At 67.3% G+C, this 10189-nt stretch overlaps 1 protein-coding gene across 2 annotated transcripts; it reads right to left on the reverse strand.

Annotated features, from left to right (window-relative positions):
• Positions 1-1909: 1909 nt before the first annotated feature.
• On the reverse strand, positions 1910-6655 carry ZBTB42 (zinc finger and BTB domain containing 42). Of its 2 annotated transcripts, none has more exons than XM_025271626.3 (2): positions 6075-6655; positions 1910-5545 (listed from the first exon to the last, which is right to left on the reverse strand). In XM_025271626.3, the coding sequence occupies exon 2, from the start codon at positions 5526-5528 to the stop codon at positions 4254-4256; it is 1275 nt and encodes a 424-aa protein (XP_025127411.1). In that variant the 5' UTR covers positions 5529-5545; positions 6075-6655; the 3' UTR covers positions 1910-4253. The 2 variants fall into 2 exon arrangements, with proteins under 2 accessions (XP_025127411.1, XP_025127412.1); XM_025271627.3 differs by having other exon boundaries at positions 1910-5367; positions 6075-6652.
• Between the last annotated feature and the right edge of the window lie 3534 nt (positions 6656-10189).

Raw genomic sequence — 10189 nt, forward strand, 5'->3', positions numbered from 1 at the left:
CCGCCTTAAGGGTGGGTGGAGGTGACCTTGGATGCGGAGCAGGGGGCATGGAGGGGAGGCGCTGTGACGATGCCAGTGACCGTGGCCGGGCGGGCTCGGGGCTGTGGAAAAGGGTGAGCAGTGTCGGGCCAGGGGACCCGGCAGAGGCTGGACAGCCCACCCACCCGCACCCGGGCTGGGATGGAGCCCGTGGGCCAGAAGCCTGTGCATCTGTCCTGAGGGTCTGAAGGTGGACGTCACTCACCAGCGGGCACGAGTGCTGGGAGCGGCGAGGCCCGGGGCGGGGGTCAGAGGAAGCTGGGGATGGGGGCCCGAGGTTGGCCGGACCTGTCCTGGGCGCTCCCTGCCTCAAAGCTGGCAGCTTCCCCGGGGCACCCTGGGCACCGCACAGCTGCACCCACTCACACATGGCCCCTCATGCTGCCACCTCCGCAGGGCGGCCCGTGGCCTGGGGCGCCTGTGCCGTGCGCTCCTGGAGGGTCCTGGGTGCCGCCCTGCTGGTGGTCATGGGGACGCCTCTCAGCCCAGAGCCCTGCCCTTGTGCCTCTAGTGCCACTGCGCCAAGGGGGAGGGGCAGCGCCAGCGCCAGCAGGGCAGCATCAGCTGAGGTTGGTAGGAGCGCCTGGGTTTGCCACCCACTGGCTCTGCGACTGCAGGCCAGCCAGGCCCCTCCCTCCATGTGCTTTAGGCTGGATGCTCCCCCCAGGCATGGGGGCAGCAGCTTCAATGATGGGCACGGGGGCAGAGTGTGAGCTCAGCTGGGCAGAGCCGGGCTGGCAGGAGGGGTCCCGGAAGCCCATCCTGGTCAGCGTCCCCCTCCAGGTACCTTCTGACTGCCCTCTTGCCCTGCCCGGGTTGGCACGGCAACAGCCTCCTCTGGGTTCTGAGAAGGCCTGGGCTGAGTCACGGGCCCAGCTGGGAACAGGGCAGGGCCTCCCTGCAGGACAGTGGCTCCGGTCCAGGAAGAAGGCTCCTTGAGAGGCAGGCTGGGCTGGGCTGGGCAGGTGCCACCTCCCAGAAGCAAGGATGCGTGCACTCAGGGTCCGGGCTGGGAAGGCCTCGAAGGCCCAGGACCCAGTCCTCCGGGCACTAGTTCACCCGGCCAGCCTCCGGGGTCCTCTCAGCAAGCGAGGCCCCCGGCCCCACCCTCTCCAGGGTCCGTCTCAGCTCTTCCTGCTGGGTGTTACGGCCGGGGACACACATCAGGCTGTGTGCCCCGGGCCTGGCGATGGGGCTCAAGGAAGCCAGCTTCAGGCCCCTGTGTGGGGAGGGGGCTGGAATGCCCATGCAGACTGCCCATCAGCCCTGCCATCAGCTGGAGCTGGCTCAGGGGTCCTAGAAACCCCAGTGGCCAAGCCTGTCCAGACTGACTCGCCCGACCGGGTCCCACTCAGCCGTCCCGAGATCAAGCTGGGTGCCACAGGGTGGGGGTGGGGGGGGCGGGCAGGAGACCCCTGCCCAGCCTTGCTCGCCTCTTGTGAGGGTCCGTCCCGCCCAGGGGGAGGCAGGGGTGTACAAACGGGGTGTGGAGGGAGGGGAGAGGCACAGGGTGGAAGGGGGGGCAGCAGATGGGGACTGCCTCTGGAGCAGGGGGACGAGACCCAGAACCAGAGGGCTGGGGGCCTCAGGAGGCACCCCCACGCCAGGTGAGGCCACGAGCTGCCTCACCAGGTCCCAGCCTGCTGCCTGCTCCCCAGGTTGCGGGGGGGGGGGCGAGGTCACCATCCGGGGAAAGAGGGTCCATCACCGGTGCACAGCATGCTGCAGCCCCCTGCGCCCAGGAGACACGGCGGGTGGCACCCGGGACAGGGCTCCTGGAGTGCCCACTGCACACCCGGGTCCCCCCGAAGACCAGTGGCACTTCCGACTCCCACTTGCACTGGTGTCCCCAGGAACAACAACGGCCATCTCCACCTGGGGTGGGCTTTATTACCACTGAGACGACGACGTGCACGGTGGGGAGGGGGGAGACCGTCACAGCAGGCGGGCACATGCCAGAAGTCCTCCCGCCGAGCGCCAACGACTGTCCTCCGGGCACACGGAGGACACCCCCCAGGGGCAGCGGCGCCCGAGGGGCGGGAGGCTGGGCCGTCTAGGAGGGCCCCACACAGCAGGCGCCCCCAGCAAGGTCTCTCTACACACGCCTCCGCAACACGATCCCACACGGTTAGTGTCTTAAATACGTGTGTGTATATATATATATATATTTTATCTGAACTGTGTCAGTTGTTAAACATAAAACTGACCACTTCTCTGTACATTAACTTCACAGTAACTGTTTGCAGAAGACAATGAATCCAGTGTTGATAACTCAGGACAGGCTGGCTTCCTGCCCCAGGAAAATAAATTTCTTCCCCAGTGGAAACCCCGTGGGGAAAACCAAGGCTGAGGCTTCATCTCCCCACTGCCCGCTGGGGCGGGGGCTCGGGTGCTGGTCCGGCTCGGGCCCCGCCTCTGCTGGACACAGATGCCCACACAGGCAGACTCTGTCTCACACACGCACACACACTCACACACACACTCACACATGGAAATCCGATCATGGAGCACATTACCCGTGCGTGCGGTCCCACCAGCACTTCGAGAGGTGCAGGGCTGGGAGCCAGGACAATCAGAAGCAGGGTCCCCTTCCCCCGGTGCTCTCTCTGTCTGCAGGTCAGCTTGCCCACACACCGGGAGGGCTGAGGGCCTGCGGGGGGATGGCCCCCGCTTGCCCACCTGCTGCAAAGGCCAACAGTCTTCTCACTCCAGATCAGGCAGACGAATAAATACGACATCAAGTGTTGTCAGGAGCCGAGCAATAATTTAAAACTTGAACTCGGACCTCAGCACCACTTCCGGTCACAGCAGAAAGAGCCCACGCTCTGGGGAAACCAGGAGTCTGGGCGGCTCTGCCGCCTTCAAGACCCCCAGAACCTGGGGCGGCCCCACCTCTGCCCACCCACTGGGACCCAGCAGAGACCTGCCCAGGGAGCAGGCAGACGAGGCGGAGTGCCTCCACCAAGCACAAAAGCAGCAGCCTTCTGTGTTTTAGGAGCATCAGCCTCTGCAAGCAGTGTGTGGGGTCCTGTGGCCGCTGCCTGGAGGACACATGCCTTCCCCCCACCCTGCCCCGAGCAATGCCTGCTTTCACCCAGACCCCGCCCCCCCCCCCCACTCCCCGGAGGGAAAGGAAACTCTGCCCACCTGGCTCTGATCCAAACTGCAGCCTTTGGTCCCCCTACAGCACTCTGGCAATGACCAGTAGCTCCAGGGAGACCACGATCAGGTGGAGAGATGACCTTCAGGGTCAGGCCTACCACTGACCAGGAATACTCCAGGCGGGGGGCTGCATTCCCAGCCCCCCTCGGCACCTCCCTGGGGAGGCCAGGAGGCACACTGGTCCCTGTGCTCAGGCAGGGGAGTGGCATGGCCCAGCAACCACACACCAACATCTGGCAACCTCCAGAGCCTCCTTCTGTATCTAGAGAAATGTTTTCAAACTCCACTCTCCGCCCTGCGTTGCGGTGTGGGCAGGACCAGAGCTCCGGAGGGCCTGCCTCCCTCCCCAGCGCCCACAACTCCGCAGCCCTCTGCCCCCAGCTGGTTCTGCTGCTGCCATCCCGGTTCCTGCTGGGGCCGCACCCCTGGGACACCAGCTGTGCCCTGAGGGCCCTGCTGGTGCTCACTGTGCCCAGGGGCGCCCCGCAGGGGTTCCCACTGCCACCTGCCAGGAGTGGTCTGTTCCATCCGAGCTCCCGTTGGGACTCACACTGACAGCAAGTGTGAGTGGCCATCCTTCACCAAGCGCAGTGCCAGGCTCACAGAGTGCCCCCGAGCCTGCCCGTGGGGTGGTCAGGAAAGCCTGGGAGGAGGGTCAGCTGGTCTCCTCTCGCTGGGGAGCCTGGGCCCTTTGGGCCCTTCGGACCCTTTGGACACTCCTTGGGACAGGCTGGAGAGAGGAGTTCATAGGCTGGACGCAGGAGTTCAGTGTCTGGTCAGGTCCGGTCCAGGGACAAGAGTGAGCTGGCACGGAGGGCCAAGTCTGGAGGAGGGCTGTCCAAGTCTGGGGCCATTTTCCCAGGGCAGCAGGGTTCCTTCTGCTGGGCCGGCCCAGCCCTGGGGGCTTCTCCTGCTGAGCTCAGGGCGCCACGTCCCTCGGCCCCTCCGCGGCCCTCACACCCCCTCGGCCCCTCCGGTGGCCCTCACGCTCCCTCGGCCCTTCCGCCGGCCCTCACACCACCTCGACCCCTCCGTCGGCCCCCCCGCGGCCCTCACACCAGCAGGGACTTAACCAGGCCACAGTGGAACTTGCGGACGTGGCGGTAGAGGTCCCCCGACTGCGTGAAGCGGCGCTCGCACCAGCGGCAAGCGTGCGGCTTCTCGCGTGTGTGCACCACGGCGTGGCGGCTCAGGTTGTGCGAATACTGGAAGCTCTTGCCGCACTGCACACACGTGTAGGGCTTCTCGCCCGAGTGCGTGCGCTCGTGCCTCTTCAGCGTGTACGTGCAAGAAAAGGTTTTCCTGCAGAGCGGGCACGTGGGTGCCGCCCCGTCGGGTGAGAGCCGCGCGCGGCCGCCGTCCCGCTCGCGGAAGTGGGCGCTGAGGTGCGGCTGCAGCACGTGGGCGCCGGGGAACAGCTTGCCGCACAGCGGGCAGAGGCAGAGGCGCCCGCTCGGCCGCAACGCGGCCTCCAGCTCCCCCCGCTCCGCCTCAGGCCCCGGCGCCCCGCTGCCCACCCCGCGGACTGGCAGCGGCCCCAAGCCCCCGACCAGGGGCTCCGCCGCGGGAACACCGGGGGGCCGCAGGGGGCTGTGGGCGCTCCGAGGGCTGCTGCTGCCGTCCTCCCGCTCGGACTCCGAGTCTGGCTCCTCCTTCACCACCGGCTGGGCCCCGGGCTGCTTCTGGCGGCAGGGGGCGGTCTGAAGGGCGCAGGGTGGGCGGACGGGCGGCCGCCTCGGGCCGGGCTTCAGCGACAGGTCCAGGGCCCCGTCTGATTCTCTAGGCGTCTGCCAAGGGGGAGGTCCCGGTGCGGGCGGAGGGCGGGTGGCCTTTGGCCCAGCGGGAGGGAGCCTGGCCTTCAGAGAAGCTGGACAGGGCGCGGGGGCCCAGGCAGACAGAGGGCCCGGAGGCCGACCCGGTGGCTCTGCCCCGGGGGCGGGCGTCTCCGGGGGCAGCGCGCGCTCCTTCTCGCGGAGCCTGTTCTTGCAGACCTTGACGATGTCGTACATGTGCAGGTAGCTGGCGGCGGCCAGGACGTCCTCGACGGGCAGGCTGCGCAGGTCCAAGCGGCCCTCATACATGAAGTCCAGCAGACGGCCGAAGGCAGGAGCCGTAACGATGTCGCCGTTGAGCCGCACCGTGTCGCGGCTGCCCGAAGGCTGGTCCCTGTAGAAGAGATGGAAGTAGACGCTGCACGCGGCCAGCACAGCGCGGTGGGCCGGGAAGCGCGCGTCGCCCACCAGCACGGTGCAGTCGCACAGGAAGCCCAGCTCGCGCTGCTGCCTCAGGCGGCCCAGCAGCCGCCCGCCGTGCTCCGGGAACTCCATGCCGCCGCGGTCATCACCTGGGCACAAACGGGACGCCCGTGAGCGCGCCTGGAGACGCCGCGGCCGCCACTCGCCCCCCCAGGCGCCCGATCAGCCCTTCCCGAGTGCGGGCAGCGCGGGGAGAGGGGCGCGGGGCGCCGCGCGCGACTGCCCGCCCGGAGCCGCCCTGGGCACCTGCCCCGAGCAGGAAAAACTCGATCGAAAGTAAACAGGAGCTGCTCCGCCGCGGGGGCGGGTCCCGGGGCGCCAGCGGAGGGGGCCGGAGCCGCGCGAACCTGCGCGCGTCTCCGCCCGGGGCGCCCCTCCCCGCGCGGGCGCCCCTGAACTTCACTCTGGGGCGGCCGCCGGCCGCGTCCCCCGACGCCCGAGTCGCCGCGCCGCCGCCGCCGCCCCTGGTCCGCGCCTCCGCGCCGCCTCCAGCTGCCGCTCGGCCCGCCAGATGCTGCCGCCGCCGCCGCCGCGGGGCCCCATTTAAGGCAGCGCGACCGCGGGGAGCGGGCCGGCAGGCGGGGCGGGCAATGCCCGGCGCCCGCCCCCCGCGCTCACCTCCGCCGCCCCGAGCTCCTCTCCGGCCGCTTCCCGCGCCGCGCGCCCTCCCCGGTGCCGCCCCGGCGCGTGCGGAGCTGCGGGCAGCGCGCCCCGGCGGGGAGGGCGCGGGGACGGGGAGGGCGCCGGGCGGGGCGCGCTCCAACTTGGCTGGCCCGGCAGCACTCGCCGCTTGCCCCGCCCCGGAGAGAGCGAAACTCGGGGCGGGGGCTGGAGGGGGCGGGCCGAGGCGACTTCCCGGAGCGGCGGAACCGCTGAGGTCACCCACGCCGCCCCTTCCCTGTCCGCCCCGCCCGGCCGGGCCCCGCGCGCCGCCATCTGGGGCGCTGGGGTGGGAGGGGACGCGGGACGCGGCGGGGGAGGGGGCTCTCTCGCGATACTTGCCGCTTCATCCTCGGGGTCCCCCCCATGGGGTCCCAACTGCGCCCGTCTGTTAAGAGACCCCTTCCGAGCACCAGCTCCTCTCCCAGCCGGCGCCAGCGCCAGTCTCCCGAAGGCGCAGCCGGGACGCGCCGCCACCTCGGGGGGTGCCCGCCCTGGGATGGAGGAGGGGGCGGGGGCAGTCGTATATATTGAGAAGATGACACCCCCTTTCGTTGAAAGCCTCATATGGAATTTAATTTAGCTGGGCCCCTTTTCCAGACGCTTGGGCGGGTTCTCAGCCTTGGTATTCCAATACTGGGCACTCTCATCCTCTCAGCAGACCCAGCGCAGCCTCTGATGGGAGCCAGGTGCACGGAGCTGTGAGCCTTGGGGACCGTGCCGGTCCCAGAAGGCTTGATGGGGTGAGGGGACCATCGCGGTGATGGAGAGAGAGGGAACTGCACCCAAAGCCCAGAGCCGGGCTGGGGGCTGGGAGGGGGGAGGGGGGAGTGCTCAGGGAGAGGTAACGCCTTGAAGGGGTTGAGCTGGCCTTTCAGGCGCAAGGCCACGTGAAGGTGTGAGGGTCACCTAGGTCCTGGGTTAAGGAAGGAGCCTGAGAAAAACAGAGCAATGAGCTTGGAGAGGCTGTTGGCTGGCAGTCTTTTCCCAGCTGCCTTTACAGAGCAGGATGGAGGCGCTGTGGACCGCTGCTCAGCTATCCCAGCAGCCCTGTTGGTTTAGTGAGGCACTCTGATTATCACACTGGTTTTGGTTCTGAAGGCGCCAGGGCCACACAGCAGGCAGTCAGTTGTTGAACCAGGATCCAAGTCCGGCAGCGTCTCCTGCATTCTCACCTGCACAGCCCAGAACCCTGGGAGATAGAGGGTGGGCAGGGGTGGGGTTCAGCGCAGTAGAAAGGAGGCCTTGACTAGAAGCGGGAGTAGTGTCAGGGGTGCTGGATTACAAAGGCAGGACCCCCACCAGCCAGGCACACAAGGGCAAAGAGGCAGCAAGACGCGGTGGGAGCCCCCCAACCATGCTCTTGGGAGGCCAGGACCCCTGGGCGGGGGGTTCCTGGCTGTGAGATGAGGGTAGGGGTGGGGCTCCAGGAGTCCTATTTAAACTCTGGTGGGCTGGGGGCCTGAAGAGTGACGAGAGGCCCTGGGGCCCACCACAGTTAGGACTTAAAGTCTGGGGGAAGGAAAGACACATTCTTATACTAAAATCTATTACTTGTTTATCTGAAATTCAGATTTCACCAGGCAGCTTGCATTTTTATTTCCTAAATTCAGCGGTCTTTGGCTTGGTACCCTGGACTTGCACTGTGCTCAGAGCCAGCAAGACTGCCCTGGCTCCCAAGGCCCAGGCACTCTGGGGACCCCTTCCTGAGGAGGTCAGCCCCTTCCTTCACTTCCACACCCCACCCCCACCCCAGCTTGGGCAGCTGATTTCAAGTCAGGTCAGAGTGAACCTAGAGGGGACTGCCTCTCGGAGTCTTGCTCAGAGCCCTGCCTCTACCCCCTTCCAACCTTGGGCATGACCCTTAACCTCTCCAGATCTTAATATTCTCATCTGCAAAAGGGGGAGATTAACTGGAGGGCCCAGCACACGGCAAGACCCTGGGGCCTTTCGTGAGTCCTCAGGTTCCACACAAGTCTCCCCAAGAGCCCTTCCTGGCTCCTCCCCAGTCCTGTCTCTGCTCCAGCAGCACCCCCTGGGAGTGGGCCTTCTTGATCACTCCCACTCGCCCTCTCCAAGGAGCTCCCGTGTCACGTGACCCTGCCACCCCGCGCTCTCCACCAGATCCTTGCTGCTGAGACTTGGCATGGCACAAGGCAGGGGGTGTAGTCGTGTCTCTTGAGTGAAAGCAGGGTGGAGGTGTCTGTCCAATGCCCACAGGTGCCCCATCCTGATCTTGAGTGCTCTGACGTGCCCACCTGCCCAGCCCAGGCACACAGCTCCCCAGCCAGGCGGGGGGAGAAGGTCCTGGGGTGGGCAGAGTGTCCTGGCCTGCCCTGCCTGGCTGGTGGGACAAAGGGCTCCTTGGGGCCCAGACGGAGGTCGTGGGGCATGGAGGGGGTCCACGTAGCAGCAGGGGATGCAGCCAGCGAGAGGCCGGGGGTGTGCTGGGTAGGAGTGGCTAAGGGAGGAGGGACATCACTCAGGGGAGGGGACAGGGAGAGAGGCCCCTGCGTTTTCCTGGTCCGAAGGTCTCCAGTCTTCCTGGAGTTACATCCTCCTTCGGGCCCGGGAGGGGCCACACCAGGCCACCTGAGATGGCGCCCGGCAGCCAGCAGGCCTGGCCTGTGTGTCCCCGCTGTGGCTGGCGAGGCCTGAGGCACAGGGATGGCAGGAGGCTGTCGCAACGGCGGGGGCCGAACGTTGCTGGACATGGCCAGCCAGGCGGCCATCTGGCCCGGGAGCTGCCTCGAGGCCCCGCCCTGCAGCTGCTGCGGAGACCAGGCAGCCCAGGCCTCGGGCCGGCAGCTGCAGAGGTGACAGGGCCTCAGGACCCTGAGCTCTAGGAGGGGCAGGTGGCCACCCTCCCCGGAGGCCGGTGCGGCAGTTTTTGTGGCCAACATCTGCCTCGGGGGCTCCTGAGCGGCCCCAGCCTCAGCCAGGGCGGCAACATTCGGCTTGGGGGGCAGTGGGCAGGAGGTGTTCTAGAGGAGAGGGGCTCTGCTCACCCTCCAGAGGCCAGAGGAGGGCGCTGGGCCTGCCCGCAGAAGCTCCAGCCACAGGGCCGGCTCCCAGCTATGCTGCAGGGCATGGCTGTGGGGCTCACCGCGTAGACACAGGCCAGGCCGAGGAGGCTTGACCACCACAGAGACACTCCTGGCCAAGACACTGTCTGTCTTCTGATGGCGAGGGCGGCTGCGAGTCACCGGAGGACCCAGGAGAGGGCGCCCTCCCGGGCCCCCAGTGCCCCCCTCGAGGCTACCAGGGCTTTCCTGCCTTCTCCTTGGCATTGCCAGCCCAGGATGGGGGGGCGGGTGCAGAGGAAAGCCCTCCTGGGAGAATGGTGGGCAGGGGTGGGGGGGATGGTCCCAGAGAGGGCCCAAGGGGAGGGTTTGGGGGGGTGAGTGCTTGTCAGGCGCCCCAGCAGCCCAGAACGGTCAGGCCTCCCCACTGGCCCCTGCAGACGGGGGCCTGGGGGTGGACATTCAGCGCTGGGGCAGCTCGCTGGGGTGGGAGGGTGGGGGTGTCGGGGGCAGAGGCTCAGAGGTTTGCGTCCTCTCCCGGAGGAGTGAGTGTTCCTGGTCCTTCTCTTTCAGCCCTGAGAGGAAGGGACAGCTGCGGACGCTGCCCTGGGTGCTCAGCTGCTTCTACCTCTGACCCAGATGAAGTGTCTATACCCCACCCCTCCCAACCAGGCTAAAACTCTGACTCTGGAGGAAGAACAAAAATGTCCTCCTCCCCCAAATACACACCAACACCAGGAAGGTAGCCCAAGTCTTCCTTTCCCAAAGGGACTGCCGTCAACTTGGAGGCCTGGGGGGTGGGGGGAGGGGCAGCTGTTGGAAAAGGTTGTGCTCAGCGGGCCCAGGGAGGGGTCGGGTGGGGGCTTGTCTGCAGCGCCATGCTGGCCCCTTCCCTGGCCCCTGGCGCCCCGTGAGTGTCCGGGGCCCCCGGGGACATCAGGGAGGACCCCGGGCTGCCTCAAGCTGTCACGGCCCTTTCCTGGAGCCTGTCCTCCTGCACCCCCTCTGGGTGTCTCTACCGACTCAGGTGGGTCCCTCCAGGCCAGGTGT

Source organism: Bubalus bubalis, chromosome 20 (genome assembly GCF_019923935.1).
Source record: "Bubalus bubalis isolate 160015118507 breed Murrah chromosome 20, NDDB_SH_1, whole genome shotgun sequence".
In the NCBI taxonomy this organism is placed as follows: Eukaryota; Metazoa; Chordata; class Mammalia; order Artiodactyla; family Bovidae; genus Bubalus; species Bubalus bubalis.